This window comes from Phoca vitulina, unplaced genomic scaffold, assembly GCF_004348235.1.
Source record: "Phoca vitulina isolate PV1807 unplaced genomic scaffold, GSC_HSeal_1.0 scaffold54, whole genome shotgun sequence".
Classification (NCBI taxonomy): Eukaryota; Metazoa; Chordata; class Mammalia; order Carnivora; family Phocidae; genus Phoca; species Phoca vitulina.
The window spans coordinates 5,179,252-5,201,520 of NW_022589757.1; the positions used below are offsets into that span (position 1 = coordinate 5,179,252).

At 40.0% G+C, this 22,269-nt stretch overlaps 1 protein-coding gene across 1 annotated transcript in view; it reads right to left on the reverse strand.

Annotated features, from left to right (window-relative positions):
* Positions 1–22,269, reverse strand: part of WDR64 (WD repeat domain 64) — a 142,171-nt gene that overhangs the window by 113,902 nt on the left and 6,000 nt on the right. Inside the window, exon 3 of the mRNA XM_032389487.1 lies at positions 2,295–2,397. Coding sequence (XP_032245378.1) covers positions 2,295–2,397 — 103 coding nt within the window. The remainder of the gene's footprint in view (positions 1–2,294; positions 2,398–22,269) is intronic.

Sequence of the window (22,269 nt, forward strand, 5' to 3'; positions counted from 1 at the left end):
TATACACCCATCCTCCTGCCACATATTTTGCAGAGAACATGTTTTCTAAACATCTTTTGGAATCATTCCATTCTGAGATTTCCACATCTCTCAGGAATTTTTTCTTTGAGCTGTCACCATCATGATTTACACAGAATAAAAGCCTAATATGATCTCAGGCTTTCGGGCATAAAAGAATAAAACCACCTTAATATTGTTATTAAGGGTTTGTTTTTGCTTTTTCTTTGTGAGTTTTGAAAAAAAACACTGGACACCTTCATGTTTTTTTGCCTATGTACTGAATTGATAAAACTACATATATGGGTCCTCTTTCCAGCCTGATTAGTTTTTATAATTGTAAACTCCTAGGAAAAGCAAGTGGATGGATCTCATACTCCAGTGTTATCAGCCTAATCCATGCATTCTCAAGAGACAAAATATGGTCCTCAAGGGGGTGCAGATTGGTTCATGGGGAGATGTAAATGAGTCTTGCTCCTTGTGTGTATAAATCACAGATACACAAACTTACATAAACAGATACATATTATATCTGACATATTAAAATGTCATGGAGTGGGGGGGGTACAAGGGGGTGCAATCAGGTAAAAAATGTCTATAAGACTCCTTAGGGATCCCTATAATGAAAAAAATACGAAAATAATATAATGAAAAGCTAATGAAAGGAAGGTTAAGAACACTGTCCTGTTCCAAGCTACCACCATTCTCTCTGCTTACACTCTCCCCACCCTGGGCTATTTTCAACATGGAAGCCATAATGAACATTCCAAGTGTAGCTCAGACCATGCCTCCCCTCTGTGCAGGTTTCTTGCCCTCTTCGTTCCCCGCCACCCCCAGGCCCACACACCTAATCCCACTCTTGCCCTCTCTTCCTGGGCTTTCCTCCCCACCCCACCCCCGGTCTCTCAGCCCCTGCTCAGGTGGTCTCCCCACTGCCCTCTTCAAATTCCAACACCATGCTCCCATCTCCAAACCAACTTCTCCCCACATTCTTGCTTTATTCTTCTCCACAACCTGCTTACTTCATTCTTTCTCTATAGCACATTACCATCTGACACATTATATATTTTACTCCCCATTAGAATGTAAATTCCACAAGGTCAGAGATTTATGATCTTGTTCACTGCTGTGTCCCCAGCACTTAGAAACGTACCTGTCACAGAGCAGAACTTTGCAAATACTGGTTGAGTGAATAATGAACTACAGAACCCAACTGCCATTGAGAGAAATGCTTTCACAGTTCTAACTTAGGATGCCAGCTACATGTCTCCCCTGCCCACTGGCCCTTCTCTCCCCAACAAAGGGGTGGTGGCAGCAGGGACAGTCCCCTAGCTTCTGTTCTTTGATGATCATTTCCATGGCTTGAGGATAGGCTCTGGTGAGGTCTAACGGTTGGGCTGAGGAAGGGTGGAAGACAAGGGTGGGCTTGGTTCACAAATGACTGCAGTAAGTTTAGGTGCTTTTTTAAGGAACACCAGATCTGATCTACACTACATGCTTCGTCTCAGAATCCAGGATGAAATGGAGGACAGGACAGATTCTGGGGTTCGCCTTTCCTCCTCCTGGACTTCTTCCTTAGAGGGAAGAAAACTGGAAGTGTCAAGAGTGGAAAGGGATGGAGAGGATCAAATTTAATAAGAATGCCATATGTTCTTGAGACTTCTTTTTTTTTTTTTTTTTTTTTTTTTTTTTTAAAGATTTTATTTATTTATTTGAGACAGAGAGAATGAGAGAGAGAGAGCACATGAGAAGGGGGAGGGTCAGAGGGAGAAGCAGGTCCCTGCCGAGCAGGGAGCCCGATGCGGGACTCGATCCAGGGACTCCAGGATCATGACCTGAGCCGAAGGCAGTCGCTTAACCAACTGAGCCACCCAGGCGCCCATGTTCTTGAGACTTCTTGAACTGAGATGACCCCCCCCTTTGTGATTGGCCCAAGTTCACAGTTTTATAGATATCAGGAAAACCTCCATGTGATAATCAAGGGAAGAATGGGAAGGAGTTCTACTTACTAAAAACTTGAAAATTTCATTTTAAGAAAATTTTAAAATAAATGTGATTCCATTTGGTGCTTAGACATGCAGTATTGAGATGCCATTGTACAGAGCTTTAACTCGAGATCTGAACATTTCCAGAAAAATGTGAATTGTTTCCCCCTCATATTCCTTATTTAGTGTCCCTCAGAGCAATGATCATATTTCAAACTCAACTGCAGGTATAATTTCTGTTTTAGTTCCAAAATTTTTTTTGAGAAAATGTTAAAGCCCATATTAATTTAGAATGGAAATTAAAAATATCACCTGAAATTACAACTCGCTGTTTTCTGGAAACAAGAAAAACCAAATTTTCTTCATCCATCTGGGAAGCAAGAGAATCTTCTTCAGAGGAGAAGTATCCAAAGATCTAAAATGCCAAACAACACACACAAACATGTAAAATATCTTGAAATTAGCTATAAAGTAACATATTTGATGTTGGTTGAATTTAAAGTTTAATTTGCATGAATGGTCAACACCTTGCTTTCTAAAGGCCAGGGTATTGCCCATAGCAAGAGAAGACAGTTAATTATGTTCAACACATCATATGCTGACAGCACATGATTTTTGCACAGTTGCTGATTCTTCTTTCTGATGGATGAATCGGTGTACCAGGCTGGTATCTTTGCTCAGACTGATAGTTCTTTTAAGAGCTAACATTTGTTTGGAAATCAAATTAGCCGTCATCAGACGGGGTCCCCACTGAGAACCTCGACATTGAATTTGGCCATTCTCAAATGGCCATTCCTACCCATTTTCCATAAATCTTCCTGGGCAAGTTTTTTCATCCCTACTAAGGGGACTTTTGGCATTTTAGAGATAGTACAGTTTCTCTATATAACTGTTCCAAATGCTACTCACTAGACACTGCATGAAAATAAATTACTATGAAAGAATCCCAAGGAGGAAAAGTATTCTTTGTGAAAAAAGTGTCAAATTCTGTAATTCCAAGGAATTTGAAAAATAAGATAGCTGTTCTTCAATTGTCTTATACATAAGCAGAAGTAAAATTCTCATAAATTAATGACACAATTATTTCTAATACAGTTGAGACTAGTTAGTGCTTGTCAGTGAATAAACGAATGAACTGTGTAGAAGGTCTGAAGCATTAGTGTATGTACAAACCACTGGGAATCCCTTTAAAGCACAGATTCTGATTTAGTTGGTCTGGGGTGGGGCCAGAGAGTCTGTATTTCTAATAAGCTCCTCATGAAGGACCACACTTTGGGTATAAAAGATCTAGAGACTGAGTCCTTTGAAAATGATCAAAACCAGCCATCTATTAGCTTTTTAAAACAACATTTGTTTATTTTGATGCTAGTTGACAGTTTAGCAACTTATCTTAACCTATGTTCCTTCATCAGCTGCTTCACAAACGGTGCTACTTCTTCCTTTACCCTCCCCCACGTCCAGACCTCCCAATGCACAATGACTGCCCTAATCATTTCTTACAATTAGATTTCATTGTGGGAAAGTCAAGATCATCTAGACATTCTCTCTTGTGTTTTCCCTTCTTCCCACCAGCAAAATCAGTATCCAATAAGAGCCCCAATCATTTTTCATCTTTTCAGAAATCACTGCTCATTTTCTATGTGTACAAAACCTGTGGATTTAACATCTAGTGCCCTGGGAAGAATTGAGAAAAGAGAAAGAAGCCAGTTTCCAGTAGACCTATGTTGGAATGGACAGGAATCTTGTGTCATTGTGGTTTCTTCATCCTCACTTATTGGTGTAATATCCATTTAGCAGTCATGTATTGGTCTGCAACTTATTATTTATTTATTTTTTTAAGTAGGCTCTCTGGAGCTCGCCCAATGCGGGGCTGAACTCACAACCCTGAGATCAAGACCTGAGCTGAGATCAAGAGTTGGACACTGAACCAGCTGAGTCACCCAGGTGCCCCTGGTCTGCACCTTAGCACTGTGTCATTTGAACCCACGATATGGCCCTCTGGCAAAGAGCATGCACTGTGGAATCAGACAGCCCAGTGTCTGAATTCCAGCTCTACAACTACTTGGCATTCAGAACTTGGATAAACACCTTCACCCCCTTATGTCTCAGTTTCCTCATTAGTAGAATAAATAAAAGGACAAGGTTCTTTCTTTTAACTGATGTCTAAATGAGGTGATGTGTGTAAAGCATTTTGCACTGTGTCTGGTACATAAGAATTGTTTAAGACAAATATTAGCTATAACTATCATTAGAAAGCCTAGATTAAGAAGGCCGCTTGGAAGAGAAGGAAAAAATAATAAATTATATCAATACCACACCACTCATGAGAAAACTGACCTCTCTTTGTGGATAGTACTTTAAAACTGTCAGTCCAGGGGCGCTGCCATATTGGTCAGGGGCACAGGCTCTGTGTGGGTTTGTAGGGAGTGGCCAGGCTTCATCCTCCCGAGGTTTCCATCAAAACCAAATTCACCTCCAGAAAATACTTTCAACACCAACCACCAAAAGGCTCTGGGAATGAGGCGGAGCAAGATGGCGGAGTAGGAGACCTGGATTTCATCTGATCTCAGGAATTCAGCTGGATAGGGATCAAACCATTCTGAACACCTACAAACTCAACAGGAGATTGAAGAAAAGAATAGCAGCAACTCTCTGAACAGAAAAGCGACCACATTCTGGAAGGTCGGATGTGCGGAGAAGTGAATCCGAGGTGATATTCGGGAGGATAGACGGTGGGGGAGGGGCCTCCGTCAGCCGCTACTGGCAAGTGATAGAGCCGCGGAGCACAAAATCGGAACTTTTAGAAGTCTGCTCCGCTGAGGGACGTCGCTCCAGTGGCTAAGCAGGGGGTGGAACCCTCACGAGACAGTGTGGTCTCAGGACCCTCAGGGTCACAGAAAGACTGGGGGTGCCTGACTGTGGCAGAGCTCCCAGGTATCGGAGCGGGGAAGCCGGCTGCAGAGCCGGAGCCGAGGCGCGGGCTCTCAGCTCGGGGTTGTCATAAACCGTGATCCGGGGCACAGTCGGGCCACTGCTCCTCCAGCAGGGACCCAACAAGCAGCAGATCTGGGGATACTCCCCTTTCTCCCCCGGGAGGAGTGGTGCGAGAGCACACCACAGGGATCTGCTGGGTTTGGAGACTCCACACCGAGTCGGGTGCCAGAGATAGAAATGCCCAGTCACAGGCTGGGTGAGCACGGAGTGCGGCCGGAGACCGGGGAGACAGGAGTGACTGACTGCTTTTCTCTGGGGGCCCTGAGTTCTTGGCTCCTCTGGGGCAGAGATTGGGAGGCCGCCATTTTTGCTCTCGGCCTCCAGAGCTGTACGGAAAGCTTGCAGGGAACAAAAGCTCCTGAGAGCAAACCCGAGCAGATTACTTAGCCAGGACCCGGCAAGGGCGGGCAATTCTGCCTCCGGCAAAGACATTTGGGAACCACGGCAACAGGCCCTTCCCCCAGAAGATCAGCGAGAACAGCCAGCCAAGACCAAGTTTACTGATCAATGAGAACAGCAGAACTCCAGCACTACGGGAATACTGCACATACAATCCATGGCTTTTTTACCATGATTCTTTAGTCTTTCAAAGTTAACTTTTTTTTTTAACTGTCTTTTTTTTTTTGAATTTTTCTTTTTCCCTTTTTCAACCTACATCTTATCAATCCCTTTTTTAAAAAGCATTTTTATTTTTCATTTTTAAAGTCATATTCTATCCCTTCCTAGTAGTTACCTATATTTTTGGCATATATATATAAGTTGTTCTCTCTTTAAAATTTTTTCTTTTTTTTTTAAATCCTCTTCTTTCTTTTTTCAAACAACTTCTTATCAATTCCTTTTATAAAATTTTTTATAATTTTCATCTTTACAGTCATATTCCATCCCTTCATCATATCAACCCTTATTTTTGTACATATATAAGTTTTTCTTTCTTTAAAATTTTGGGAGGCACTTTCTTCTAACAGACCAAAATACACCCAAAATCTAGTGTGGGGCACTGATCTATGTACCAGCCTGATCATATTTGATCATATTCTGGTTTTTTTTGTTTAGTTTTGTTTTTGTTTGTTTTTATCTTTATCTTTTTCTTTTTCTTTTTTTTTTCCTTTTCTTTTTTCTATCTTTCCCTTTCTTTTCCCCCTGCTTCAGGTCTTTTCTGATTTGTTTAAAGTATATTTTCTGGGGACGTTGTTACCCTGTTAGCATTTTGTTCACTCATTAATCTATTCTCCTCTGGACAAAATGACAAGATGGAAAAAATCACCTCAACAAAAAGAACAAGAGGTAGTACCGACTCCTGGGGACCTACTCAATACGGACATTAGTACGATGTCGGATCTAGAGTTCAGAATCATCACTTTAAAGATACTAGCTGGGCTTGAAAAAAGCATGGAAGTTATTAGAGAAACCCCTTCTGGAGAAATAAAAGAACTAAAATCTAATCAAGTCGAAATAAAAAAGGCTATTAATGAGGTACAATCAAATATGGGGGCACTAACTGCTAAGATAAATGAGGCAGAAGAGAGAATCAGTGATATAGAAGACCAAATGATGGAAAATAAAGAAGCTGAGAAAAAGAGAGATAAACAACTACTGGATCACGAGGGCAGAATTCGAGAGATAAGCGATACCATAAGATGAAACAACATTAGAATAATTGGGATCCCAGAAGAAGAAGAAAGAGAGAGAGGGGCAGAAGGTGTATTGGAGCAAATTATAGCAGAGAACTTCCCTAATTTGGGGAAGGAAACAGGCATCAAAATCCAGGAAGCACAGAGAACCCCTCTCAAAATCAATAAAAATAGGTCAACACCCCGACATCTAATAGTAAAACTTACGAGTCTCAGAGACAAAGAGAAAATCCTGAAAGCAGCTCGGGAGAAGAGATATATAACCTACAATGGTAGAAACATTAGATTGGCAACAGACCTATCCACAGAGACCTGGCAGGCCAGAAAGGACTGGCAGGATATATTCAGAGCACTAAATGAGAAAAATATGCAGCCAAGAATACTATATCCAGCTAGGCTGTCATTGAAAATAGAAGAAGAGATAAAAAGTTTCCAGGGCAAACAAAAACTAAAGGAATTTGCAAACACGAAACCAGCCCTACAAGAAATCTTGAAAGGGGTCCTCTAAGCAAAGAGAGAGCCTAAAAGCAACATAGACCAGAAAGGAACACAGACAATATACAGTAACAGTCACTTTACAGGCAATACAATGGCACTAAATTCCTATCTTTCAATAGTTACCCTGAATGTAAATGGGCTAAATGCCCCAATCAAAAGACACAGGCTATCAGATTGGATTAAAAAACAAGACCCATCGATATGCTGTCTGCAAGAGACTCATTTTAGACCCAAAGACACCCCCAGATTGAAAGTGAGGGGGTGGAAAACCATTTACCATGCTAATGGACACCAAAAGAAAGCTGGGGTGGCAATCCTTATATCAGACAAATTAGATTTTAAACCAAAGACTGTAATAAGAGACGAGGAAGGACACTATATCCTACTTAAAGGGTCGATCCAACAAAAAGATCTAACTATTGTAAATATTTATGCCCCTAACATGGGAGCAGCCAATTATATAAGGCAATTAATAACAAAAGCAAAGAAACACATAGACAACAATACAATAATAGTGGGGGACTTTAACATCCCCCTCACTGAAATGGACAGATCATCTAAGGAAAAGATCAACAAGGAAATAAAGACTTTAAATGACACACTGGACCAAATGGACTTCACAGACATATTCAGAACATTCCATCCCAAAGCAACAGAATACACATTCTTCTCTAGTGCCCATGGAACATTCTCCAGAATCGATCACATCCTAGGTCATAAATCAGGTCTCAACCGGTACCAAAAGATTGGGATCATTCCCTGCCTATTTTCAGACCACAAGGCTTTGGAACTAGAACTCAATCACAAGAGGAAAGTCAGAAATAACTCAAATACATGGAGGCTAAAGAGCATCCTACTAAAGAATGGATGAGTCAACCAGGAAATTAAAGAAGAATTAAAAAAATTCATGGAAATCAATGAAAATGAAAACACAACTATTCAAAATCTTTGGATGCAGCAAAGGCAGTCCTAAGAGGAAAGTATATAGCGATACAAGGCTTTCTCAAGAAACAAGAAAGGTCTCAAGTACACAACCTAACCCTACACCTAAAGGAGCTGGAGAAAGAACAGCAAATAAAGCCTAAACCCAGCAGGAGAAGAGAAATAATAAAGATCAGAGCAGAAATCAATGAAATAGGAACTAAAAGAACAGTAGAACAGATCAATGAAACTAGGAGCTGGTTCTTGGAAAGAATTAACAAGATTGATAAACCCCTGGCCAGACTTATCAAAAAGAAAGGAGAAATGACCCAAATCAACAAAATGATGAATGAAAGAGGAGAGATCACAACCAACACCAACGAAATACAAACAATTATAAGAACATATTATGAGCAACTCTATGCCAGCAAACTAGATAACCTGGAAGAAATGGATGCTTTCCTAGAGATGTATCAACTACCAAAGCTGAACCAGGAAGAAATAGAAAACCTGAACAGACCTATAACCACTAAGGAAATTGAAGCAGTCATCAGAAATCTCCCAACAAACAAAATCCCAGGGCCAGATGGCTTCCCAGGGGTAAAGAAGAATTAATACTTATTCTTCTGAAACTGTTCCAAAAAATAGAAATGGAAGGAAAACTTCCAAACTCATTTTATGAGGCCACCATTACTTTGATCCCAAAACCAGACAAAGACCCCATCAAAAAGGAGAATTACAGACCAATATCCCTGATGAACATGGATGCAAAAATTCTCACCAAAATACTAGCCAATAGGATCCAACAGTACATTAAAAGGATTATTCACCACGACCAAGTGGGATTTCTCCCTGGGCTGCAAGGTTGGTTCAACATCCACAAATCAATCAACGTGATACAATACATTAACAAAAGAAAGAACAAGAATCATATGATCCTCTCAATAGATGCAGAAAAAGCATTTGACAAAGTACAGCATCCTTTCTTGATCAAAACTCTTCAGAGTATAGACATAGAGGGTACATACCTCAATATCATAAAAGCCATCTATGAAAAACCCACAGTGAATATCATTCTCAATGGGGAAAAACTGAGCGCTTTCCCCCTAAGGTCAGGACCGTGGCAGGGATGTCCCCTATCACCACTGCTATTCAACATAGTATTAGAAGTTCTAGTCACAGCAATCAGACAACAAAAAGATATCAAAGGCATCCAAATCGGCAGAAGAAGTCAAACTCTCACTCTTTGCAGATGATATGATACTTTATGTGGAAAACCCAAAAGACTTCACCCCAAAACTGCTAAAACTCATACAGGAATTCAGTCAAGTGGCAGGATATAAAATCAATGCACAGAAATCAATGGCATTCCTATACACCACCACCAAGACAGAAGAAAGAGAAATTAAGGAGTCAATCCCATTTACAATTGCACCCAAAACCATAAGATACCTAGGAATAAATCTAACCAAAGAGGCAAAGGATCTGTACCCAGAAAACTATAAAATACTCATGAAAGAAATTGAGGAAGACACAAAGAAATGGAAAAACGGTCCATGCTCATGGATTGGAAGAACAAATATTGTGAAGATGTCAATGCTACCTAGAGCAATCTACACATTCAATGCAATCCCCATCAAAATACCATCCACTTTTTTCAAAGAAATGGAACAAATAATCCTAAAATTTGTATGGAACCAGAAAAGACCCCAAATAGCCAGAGGAATGTTGAAAAAGAAAAGAAAAGCTGGCGGCATCACAATTCTGGACTTTCAGCTCTATTACAAAGCTGTCATCATCAAGACAGTATGGTACTGGCACAAAAACAGACACATAGATCAATGGAACAGAATAGAGAGCCCAGAAATGGACCCTCAAATCTATGGTCAACTAATCTTCGACAAAGCAGGAAAGAATGTCCAATGGAAAAAAGACAGTCTCTTCAACAAATGGTGTTGGGAAAATTGGACAGCCACATGCAGAAGAATGAAACTGGACCATTTCCTCACACCACACACAAAAATAGACTCAAATGGTTGAAAGACCTAAATGTGAGACAGGAGTCCATCAAAATCCTAAAGGAGAACACAGGCAGCAACCTCTTCGACCTCAGCTGCAGCAACTTCTTCCTAGAAACATCGCCAAAGACAAGGGAAGCAAGGGCAGTAATGAACTATTGGGACTTCATCAAGATAAAAAACTTTTGCAAAGCAAAGGAAACAGTCAACAAAACCAAAAGACAACTGACAGAATGGGAGAAGGTATTTGCAAATGACATACCAGATAAAGGGCTAGTATCCAAAATCTATAAAGAACTTATCAAACTCAACACCCAAAGAACAAAGAATCCAATCAAGAAATGGGCAGAAGACATGAACAGACATTTTCCCAAAGAAGACATCCAAATGGCCAACAGACACATGAAAAAGTGCTCAACCTCACTCGGCATCAGGGAAATCCAACTCAAAACCTCAATGAGATACCACCTCACACCAGTCAGAATGGCTAAAATTAACAAGTCAGGAAATGACAGATGTTGGCGGGGATGCGGAGAAAGGGGAACCCTCTTACACTGTTGGTGGGAATGCAAGCTGGTGCAGCCACTCTGGAAAACAGTGTGGAGGTTCCTCAAAAAGTTGAAAATAGAGCTACCATATGATCCAGCCATTGCACTTCTGGGTATTTACCCCAAAGATACAAATGTAGGGATCCGAAGGGGTATGTGCACCCCGATGTTTACAGCAGCAATGTCCACAATAGCCAAACTGTGGAAAGAGCCAAGATGTCCATCGACAGATGAATGGATAAAGAAGATGTGGTATATATATACAATGGAATATTATGCAGCCATCAAAAGGAATGAGATCTTGCCATTTGCAATGACGTGGATGGAACTGGAGGGTATTATGCTGAGTGAAATAAGTCCAACAGAGAAAGACATGTATCATATGATCTCACTGATATGAGGAATTCTTAATCTCAGGAAACAGACTGAGGGTAGCTGGAGTGGGGGTTGGGGTGGGAGGGATGGGGTGACTTGGTAATAGACACTGGGGAGGGTATGTGCTCTGGTAAGCGCTGTGAATTGTGCAAGACTGTTGAATCTCAGATCTGTACCTCTGAAACAAATAATGCAATATATGTTAAGAAAAAAAAAAAGAAGAAGATAGCAGGAGGGGAAGAATGAAGGGGGGGAAATCGCGGGGGAGACGAACCATGAGAGACGATAGACTCTGAAAAACAAACTGAGGGTTCTAGAGGGGAGGGGGGTGGGAGGTGATGGGTATTAAAGAGGGCACGTTCTGCATGGAGCACTGTGTGTTATGCACAAACAATGAATCATGGAACACTACATCAAAAACTAATGATGTAATGTATGGTGATTAACATAACAATAAAAAATTAAAAAAAAAAAAAAAACCTGTCAGTCCACTTGGGGATGGAACTGGTTCTCCTCATAAAAAAGACTAATCAGGCAGACAATGCAATAAGTGGATGGTGTGGGAAAGGGTCACTGGGAGAAGTTTGTAGGACTGCCCCAGCCAAACAGAACAGGGAGGGAAATGCAGGCAGCTCCTCGCCCTCCTAGTCCATCAGGTGCCTGCAGCCTGTGTGTCCTTCCTTAACCCAGTTTAGAATCAGGGGTGTGTCACCTCAGTCACATATCCCCATAACGGTCCTTCCTTCCCACTGCTGCACTGGGCTGGCAAGAACCCCCTTACTCCCCACTGCGGGGTAACACCCCTGCCTGTGTGCCTTGTACCTATGCCGCTGTGGCTGATGAGCCTCAGAGAAAATCGCCCATTGGAGGGGCCCTGGATCATTCAGGTGCTCCACCCTCCTGGGGCTTCGGTGCCCCCAGCTGTCACCCACGCTTCCCTAAATGATCCCCTTCGTGGTGCACAACAATAGAATCAAGCCTGATGCACTCCTGTCCCACACATTCGCCCACCTCCTTGTCACTTTCAACAGCTGACCTCACCTCGCACTTCAGACGACAGGGCCAGCCACCAGACGAGAGCCTCCTTGGCATTTCTTGCCACCCTAGTTCCAAAACCAACCTGGGTCTGGACACACCTTTTCTTCCTTCCATCCCTTGCAGAGGAAGATATGTTTCTCCTTTCCTAATCTCTCCACCTGTTCTCTGCGTCCCATCCCCTTGATGCTATCCTCAGAACTTGTCACCTTTCCCCCTCATTATCACCCCTATCTCTCTCGCTTTCTTCTGATTTCTTTCTGGCATGTTCAAATCTTGCACATCTTTAGGGGGCCCTGGCTAGCTCAGTCGGTAGAGCATGTGACTCCTGATCTTGGGGTTGTGAATTCAAGCCCCATGTTGGGCATAGAGCCTACTTAAAAAAAAAAATCTTGCACATCTTCGAATCAAAAATACAACAAACCTGCCAAAGGCAATTATGGAAAATAATCCTTAGTCCCTTTCTTGCGCTTCTGTCTCAAGCTTCCTATTCCAAGTGTCGTAACTCCTCCCACTGCTGTCGAATTTGAATTCTTCTTACCTTCTTGAACTCTGACACTTTCCCCTCTATGTTAGTCCTCTGTTGCTACCAAAACAAAGGACCGCAAACATAGTGACTTAAAACAACACCCATATATTAGCTCACAGTTCCATGGAAGGCCAGCATGAGTCTCAATGGGCTAAAATCCAGATGTCAGCAGAGATGTGTTCTTTATTGAAGACTTGGGGAAGAATCTGTTCTAAGCTCATTCAGGTTGTTGGCCTGAGGTCCCGTTTCCCTGCTGGCTCTGACCAGAGGCCTCTCTTCAGTCCCAGAACATGGGCCCTCTGTCTCACACCAGCAGAGGCCCTTCAAATATCACACTGGCCCACGCAGATAATCCAGCATAATCTTCCTACTTTAATTCAGCTGATTAGTAACATTAATTGCATCTGTAAAATTCCTTTGTAGCAGCACCTAAATTAATGTGTGATTGAATAACCAGGGCATGGGAGTCTCGGAGGGGGCACCTTTAGAATTTTGCCTATCATACCCTCATTTTTATTTTTTTATTTTATTTTTTTAATTTATTTTTTTAAAAGATTTTATTTATTTATTCGACAGAGAGAGCGAGGGAGCACAAACAGGGGGAGCAGGAGAAGGAGAGGGAGAAGGAGGCTCCCCGCTGAGCAGGGAGCCTGACGCAGGGCTCGATCCCAGGACCCTGGGATCATGACCCGAGCCAAAGGCAGATGCTTAACCATCTGAGTCACCCAGGCGTCCCATATCCTCATTTTAAAAATGCAGTTCAGTATGATTTACATTATTTGTGCAAAATACAACAAAAATGTGGCCAACACTTGCAACCAATTTAACTCCAGACAATAGTGGGAGATAATAATTTTTAGATGATAATGTGAAATGATGATGTTAATGATGCTTATTTCTGGGCGCCTGGGTGGCTCAGTTGGTTAAGCGACTGCCTTCGGCTCAGGTCATGATCCTGGAGTCCCGGGATCGAGTCCCACATCGGGCTCCCTGCTCAGCGGGGGGGTCTGCTTCTCCCTCTGACCCTCTTCCCTCTCGTGCTCTCTGTCTCTCATTCTCTCTCTCTCTCAAATAAATAAATAAAATCTTAAAAAAAAAAATGATGCTTATTTCTGGGCTAATGAATTCCAGTGTTTCTCAGGTCAGAGAACTGCACACCATATGTGTTGTCACCTAATTTGAAATAACGTTCTACATGTCTATAATACCTATATTTTAAAAGCAGTTTACAGATAGTTATTTAATTCAATTTGCAATTTGGGGGTAATTCTTACACAGTGATGGCATATCTGTTAAACGTCTGAGAACAGATGTGGGAGACTGTCCTTTGAGAAGCCATATTGGTGCTTTCGACTAGCGATTGGGTCCAAAGCCGGATTCTACGCCTACTAGTCAAATGACCTCAGGCCCATTCCTTAATTTCTCTGTGCCTGAGTTTTCCCATCTGTAAAAAATAATTACCCAACCTTATGCCTTGGTGTCAGAATCAAATGAGGAAATCATAATTAGATTACTTAATAATTAGGAAGATAAGAAAGTACCTAGACGGCTCTAAGTACCAGATAGGAAGTCAATCGATGTCAACATTAGAGTAAATGTAATTCTCAGTTTTACAAGAAACAGTACAGAAGCAGAGCTCAGGTGTCCTCTTTTCTAGTTCAAAGCAGTCCACTGGGCACCTCTGCTCCCTGTCCAAACAGCACATCATCCATGCACTCTGTCCTACCTGTAATTTGAAGTCACATCTATAGGTACTTGCCATCCTGTAGGACATCTGGTCTTATGGAAATGACAAATTTTGCTATTCTGACTTGTAATAACACAATATTACACTGCTTACCATAAATAATTTCCAAAGGATGCTAAAAACTACAATTTCCTGAGGAAAAATTTAAGAGCCTTTTTACCAGATAAACTCCAGAAGGGACAGCTAAAGCTTTACATTTTGAAAGGAAATGTTTCAATGGAGCAATGTTTCTAAAAAGCAGAAAACATCTTTCCTATGGTGAACTATAGCCTCAAGGATCTTAAATTTCTCTTTCAACAATTTAAATTTCAGATGAGTCATTGTGCATGTGACATGTCTGGAATACTTTATAACTAGTATTAATAATGCATTAGAGTATTAATTTTCTTTAACTATGTTATTTAAAGGACTTGCTCCATGCTTTAAGTGATTCATTTATTTAACTACACTTTTTTCCCCCTGATTACATAAGGAACATGTAGAACATTCAAAGAAAATAAAAAGCAGATAGAAGAAAATAAAAACCTGTATTCAACCTATTTTTTAACCTACCCTGGAGTATTTTAAAAATATTTTTGGGAGCGCCTGGGTGGCTCAGTCGGCTAAGCGTCTGCCTTTGGCTCAGGTCATGATCTCTGGGTCTTGGGATCAAGTCCCGCATCTGGCTCCCTGCTCAGCAGGGAGCCTGCTTTTCCCTCTCCCTCTGCCTCTCCCCCCTGCTCATGGTCTCTCTTTCTCACTGTCTCTCTCTGTCTCAAATGAATAAATAAAATCTTAAAAAAAATACTTTTGAAGTTAGCAGATACAGTTTTAGATTTATAATAATTCACTTAAAATCACTTTGGGGTGAACACAGTCATAGGCATCCCATATGATGTTACATGCTTCCTTTTAAAAATTAATTTGAGTATGTTCCTAGAAAAAAAAATGTGTTTATGAATTGCCCACTGGAAATGTAGACTAAAGTTGTATTGTAGGGAAAGTGGATTGTATCTGTATCAGAATTACCACTGACTAGTTTTATAAGTTTAATACCATCACATTTCCTTGGATCTCTTTACATCTAATTTTTCTCCTTATAAATTAAAAAGGCAGGTCTAGGTGATGTTTTAGTTGAGTTAGAAGGTTTCATTATTCTATAAACGTCCATTTTTCCAAGTGCATTTGAATCAGAAACCTAGAGAAAGAAAGTGCACCTACTTACAGCATTGCTACAGCAAAGAGATTTATATTCAGAATCAGTTTTGGGGCGCCTGGGTGGCTCAGTCAGGCTCAGGTCATGATCTCTGGGTCCTGGGATCGAGTCCCGCATTGGGCTCCCTGCTCAGCGGGGAATCTGCTTCTCCCTCTTCCTCTGCCCCTCCCCCCAACCCACTCTTGCTAGCTCTCTCTCTCAAATAAATAAATAAAATCTTTAAAAAAAGAGAGAATCAGTTTTGTACATTCATGCCTGACTTTAAAAGAATAAACCCAGTTCTTCTTACCTGATAAGGTTAACATTGGCTGATAAAAAAGAAATGGTAGTCTGCACTGAAACAAAGTTAGTCTCCCAGCGCTGAATTTCCATTTTACAGATGATGGATCTGAAGCCTAGAAAGGTTAGGTCACACCGCCTGGAATAGAAATGCCTCTTAGGAGCATTGGCACAGATAGTTTGTGAGGAAAATGACGGAACAATAGAAGGAGAAGCTTCCTGCAATATTTTCTCAAACCTCGTTTTTCTTCATGTACATACAGTGTGCGGAGGCTGCTCCCAAGTGTTTCTATTAAACTTGCATGTGGTTTATGAGGAACACAAGTGATATAACAGAATAATGTCATATGAAATTCCTGCAGAGAGAAGGAGAAAGTCTCAGCTCCAGGACCAAAACCAATTTTCTCTGTGGCTTTCGGTAAGTCAATTAACCTTTCTGTGTTTCATTTCCCTCATCTTTATTATTGTAAAACATTCCCCTCCACAATCTACATGGTGCGGGGGGGGGGGGGGGGGCTGGGGGGGTTAGATGAGAACATAGGAGGTGTCTGAAAAAAAAATGTAATATAATTATGATGTTCTAACTGGAAAGGGAAGGAGAAGGAGAAAGAGGGAGTAGATGTGGAAAAGAACGGGGCTCTATTTCCTCACCCACACAATGAAACAATCTGGATCTTCTTTACTCATTCCTTCATCCATTTATTTCAAGGACAAAGAAGTGTCCTGTTGACTTACAACAAAACATTTGTGACATAATTCTCTCTCTTTGAAACAGAGAACCCTATAAAATACACAGAGACCAAATTCTCGGTTAATGGCGTAGAACTCCAGGTAAGTGGATTGACCATGTCTCATTTGTTCGCACCATGGGACATTTTTTGAGCATTATTTTTCTGAATCCAAGTCTGTAATATAATATCAACAGACTTCTGTTATTTCTTGAGATGCATAACTTATTTGATGTTGACATGAATCACTTGTTATACACTCATTTTCATATTTTTAGTGATCCAAAAATATTGCATTAGAAATTCAAGCACATGAACCATTGAGCATGTGAGAAATAGTCATTAAAAATTTGAGAACAGTGAGGATATGTGATTCTCAAAATTATTGCTACTCCAAGTTTAGTGACAGAGAATTCAAGTTATCAGTAGATGGGACAATATCCAAAGGATGTACACAGTGTGATTGAGCCCAGATCCTTGAAAAAATATGTATATTTTGTACACTTACAACATTTAGGAAAAAGCCATTTCTGTATTCCTACAAAATTACTGTCTTATTGTTCATTTGATTTCTTAAACTCTTTTAATCTTTGGATGGTTAAGGGCTTTTGTTGATATGTATATACGTATGATATCATATATATTTGTCTTCTATTTTATTCAATCAGTGAGTTAAAAAAGACAGAACAGCCACCTTTGCACTTGTAGTCTTGCTTTCAGGTCCATGCCCTGGGGCCTATGCTCATAGGGCAGCACTGTCCAGCTGAACTGTTTGCAAAGACAAGAATCTTCTATAATCTGTTCTATCCGAGATGATAGTCACTAGCCTCATTGGATCTTGAACCTTGGAAATGTAGTCCAATTTGAGTTGAGGAGTTGAACTGTTAATTTAATTTAAATGTAATTAAACGTAACTAGCTAGTGGCTACTCTTGGTCAGCTCAGCTTTAGAGGGTCCCACTCGAGTTCAGGAGGCTAAGGGGCCATTATCCTGGGACCCCAGAATTCCCTGCCTAAGGGGCTCCAAGCCCCCTTCTAGCCCCTGAAGCCTCTCATCCAGGTACATCCTCATGAGGATGGACCACACACTACTGGTTGGTGCACCCCTTGGATTGAGGGGTGGCCAAGGCTGAGTGTTCATGGAGGAAGAGCTTAGACACAGGGACTGGGGTGTCCTGTCCATGTTGTGTGTGCGTGGTTCCTCATGATGTAGGATGGAGCCACTAGTACAAAAAGAAGGGGCTAGCTCTCCCCTTGTCTCCATGTTTCAGTGTGAAACTACAAAGTATGAGAATTTTAAATTCTAACTTGGACTCCCAGGGCATTACTAAGGCATATTTGTCAAAATTGGAGGATAGAATATACTTGATTTAACAATTAGCTGAATTTATAATTTAAAAACATTTACATATTTGATATATGGGCCTCTATTTATACATTTGCCCAAATAAGAAGGGACATTTTGCACATTTGACTTATCTGTAAAACTAGTTGACAGTAAATAATTTGAAATCACATTCTTCAGAATGAACACTCCTGATCATGGGGGCTAATTGTATCATTTTCTTTGATCTTCAGATATCTAAACACACTATATTAAACTTTTCTCTCTTATGCTTGTGCTCTTAGAGAACAAGGCCAAATGTCTTCTTATTCTTTCTGAAACAAAGTTGAACTCTTTCTATGGGATGTGGTCTGTCCATATTTGAGTTGTTTGTCAGCAAAACTCTGTGTTTGCTGATCAGGACAAATTCCTTCTATGTCTATTTTGACATTTTTCTCTTCTGTCCAATAAAAACATAATGAGAGCCATATACATAACTTTAATTTTTTTAGTAGTCACATTAAAAATGTAAAAAGAGTGAATTAGTTTAATTTTCTTTATTAAAAAGATTTTATTTATTTATTTGTCAGAGAAAGAGAGAGAGCACAAGCAGGGGGAGCGGCAGGCAGAGGGAAAATTAGGCTTCCCGCTGAGCAGGGAGCCCGATGTGGGGCTCGATCCCAGGACCCTGGGATCATGACCTGAGCTGAAGACAGAGGCTTAACTGACGAGCCACCCAGGCATCCCAAGAGCGAATCAGTTTTAATAATATGTTTTGAACCTGCTATGTCTAAAATATAATTTCAACATGTAACCAATATAAAAAGTTGCTAGTGAGTTATTTTACACTGTTTTCATATATTACATCTTTGAAATCCAGTGTGTATTTATAATTACAGCATGTATCAATTGAGACTAGTTACATTTCCAGTCCTCAACAGCCCCATGTGTCTAGGGGCAAGTGTTTTGGACAGTGCGGTCTAGAGTTGCTAATGGTTCGGTCTCAGATGATGGTCTTTCCTAGCAAAGCTTCTTTGAGATTTTGTGTTGTTGTACTTTCACTGAGGATAAATCCAACATTTCTCAGTCATTCTTTGACTATCTTATTAATACAGCTGTCTGGTTTTACCTGTACCATCTAAGCAGGGGGCATATCCAGATCCTGGCCCAACCTTTGCCCAGGTGTTCTACCTTTGGTAATATCCAGCAGTTACTGTGAAGTTCTATGTAGTGTATTCTGACAAAATGACCAAAATTCAGTCTAATTTTAGCAACACAAACATTAACTCATGATAGTTCCAGAAAAACAGGTCACCACTGTATAGAAATTCAGGTAACCACACTGCAAATCTCAGAAATCTGCTGCTGAAAACCCAAGACATATTGAAAAATTGACCATTGAATATAAAGCTATAAAGGCAAACTCTACCAAACAGGCTGGAAAGAAAGAAAGAAAGAAAGAAAAAAAGAAAGGAAAGAAAGAAAGAAAGAAAGAAAGAAAGAAAGAAAGAGAAAGAAAGAAAGAAAAAAGAAAAGAAAGAGAAAGGAAAGAAGGAAGGAAGGGAGAGAAAGAAAAAGAAGTAAGCATGGCATTCATGATTCATTGTCTTTGATATATGAAACTTGTTCTCTGCTGATCCCTTTCCACTTCCATTTAGATTATATATTTTTATACATGTGGTGCTTTCATATTTTTGCTTTTGATGTCATAATCAAGCAAATATCTAAGTGAAAATCATATTCTTATTTTTCATTTCTTGCAAAAAAGTACAAGCTTTAAAAATATACTCCACAGTAGAATCTTTATGCTAATCCATAGGTATCCTGGGCTTGTTAGTACTCACCAGAAGTTTGTGAGAATGTTTTTCAATTTCTACAAGCAACCGAAAATATTTATAAGAATTATTAAATTGACATGGAGTGTATGAAAATTCAATTACTGATGTGTTGGGGTATCTATTAGCCTAGCTGCATTAATTCCAAAAGTCTGTTTTATTGGAATTCTATTAAGTTTATAAATACTATCAAATTACTGGGGATAGTTGGGATCTTTGCAAATTGAGTCCCTTAATTATTTTCCAGATCTTCTCTTACTCCTTCAGTAAAGTGTCATAGTCTTATACATTCCTTAATAGATTTATCCCATGGCATTTTTTGCTATTTGTTGTTCTTGTGAATGGAAACCTTGTTTTGTTTTGTTTTGTTTTTCTTGTTAGTTATATGTGCGAATGTCCAGGAGAGAGTTACTGCTTATGTTTGTGAAAGTTATTGATTCTGGCATGTTTCTCTTCTTTGAATTCTCCTGAAACTCCCTTAATTCTAATAGTTTGCCATCTGATTCTATTGTATGTTCTTGGTACACAACTACATCATCTACACAAATAATGACAATTTGCATTTTTAGTTACATTTTTTTACATTTTTATTATGCTTTTACTACATATCGCTTCCTTTTTATTTATTTATTTTTTTTGTCTTTGCATTACTTAGAATTTCCAGTAAAGTGTTGAAAAGTAGTAAAGATAATAGGCATCCTTTTCTTGCTTTTAACTTTAATGGGAATGTTTCTAGTATTTTACTGTTAAATATGACCCTTGATTAAAGAGGTTTCTAGAAGTCTCTATGGTGAACACGTCCTAACGTAACTCCCCTCCTCCCCACACACACGAGTCACACCTTTGTGGAAACTACATCCCTTGAGAATGCCTAGAACCTGTGACTTGCTTCTAACCAAAGGAATAAGGCAAATGTGCTGGATTGTTTCTCCCATGACTATGTTACATTATACAAGACCATCTTCAGGGACTGTGGAGAAAGCCTTGAAGAAGCAGAGCTGTGAACTGCCTATGTAGTACGTCATATGGCAAAGAACTGCAGACATGAGGACACCTTCCTGTCTCCAGCTTCCAGCCAATAAAAAGCTGAGTCCCTTAGTCATACAATAAGGAAATGCATTCAGCCAACGACTAGAATGAGCTCGGAAACAGATTCTACATTGGTTGGGTCTCCAAATGAGAATACCTTGATTGCAGCCCTGTGAGACCTTGAGCAGGAGCCAGTTAAGCTGTGCCCAGAATCCTGATCCATGGAAATGGTGAGATAATAAATGTGTGTTTCTTGAAGTTGCTAAGTTTAGAAAAAAAGAAATCTTGCCATTTGCAACAACATGGGTGAACCTTGAGGGCATTATGCTAAGTAACATAAATCAGACACAGAAAGACGTAATATCACTTATATGAGGAATCGAAAGAAGCTGAACCCATAGAAACAGAGACTAGAATGGTGGTTATCAGGGAAAAGGGAACATGTTGTTCAGAGTTCAAACTTTCAATTATAAGATGGATGAGTCCTGGGGATCTAATGTACAGCATGGCGATTATAGTTAAGAATGCTGCATAATATACTTCAAAGTCGCCAACAGAGTAGATCTTTAATGTTCTCCCCACAAAGAAGAAACGGTAATCATGTGACATGACGGCTAACCCTATGGAGGTGGCCATTTTGACATATAGAAATGTACAAATGAATACATTGTACACCTTAAACTTACACAATTTTATATGTCAATAAAGCTGAGGGGAAAGTTGCTAAATTTGTGATCTTTTTTTACAGCAGCTACAGAAAATGAACACCACCTTTTACCAAGTTCAGGGAATTGTCCATCATTCTTATTCTGCTAAAGTTTTTTTTTTTTCTTTTTAAAAACAGGAATGACTACTGGATTTCTATCAAATATCTTTTTTATTTTCATGGTATTTTAAGATCAGGAGTCAGCAGACTTTTCCTGAAAAGGGCCAGGTAGTAAATACTGTCGGCTTGCAGAGCATCCTGGGTCTGTCACAGTGCTCAATTCCGTCCCTGGCGTGCAGACGCAGGCACAGATACGCGGACGGACGAATGCTCCACGGTCCAATAAACTGTGTTTGCAAAACAAGTGGCTGTTCAGTTTGGCCATGGGCCTTAGTGTGCTAACTTCTAATTAAGATTATCGTATTATTTTTCCTCCCCTAACATATTGAATGAAATACATTACTGGACTTTCTAATATTAAATTGCCCTTACTTTTCTGGGATGAGTTCTACTCAGAAATGGTTTTTAATGCACTGCTGAATTCGACTTGTTAAAATTTTATTTAGGATTTCAGCAACTACATTCGTGAGTAATATTGGCCTATCATTCCCTGACATTTTATCTTTGTTCAGTTCATGTTATTTCCAGCCTCATAAAATGAGTTGAATAGCTTTTCAGCTTTTCCTCAGTTGTACAAAAATGTATATAATGCAGGAATTATGTATTCTTCAAAGGCTTTTTTCCCAAAATTAATTCTTTTTTTTATTTGGTCAGTTCTTGGGAACTTGGGTTATCTTTTATTATTGATTTCTAATTTTATTATATTGGAGTTTATTGAAATGTCCTTTATAGTTTTATACATGCACAGCTTTGTGATGGTCCTATACATAATTGAG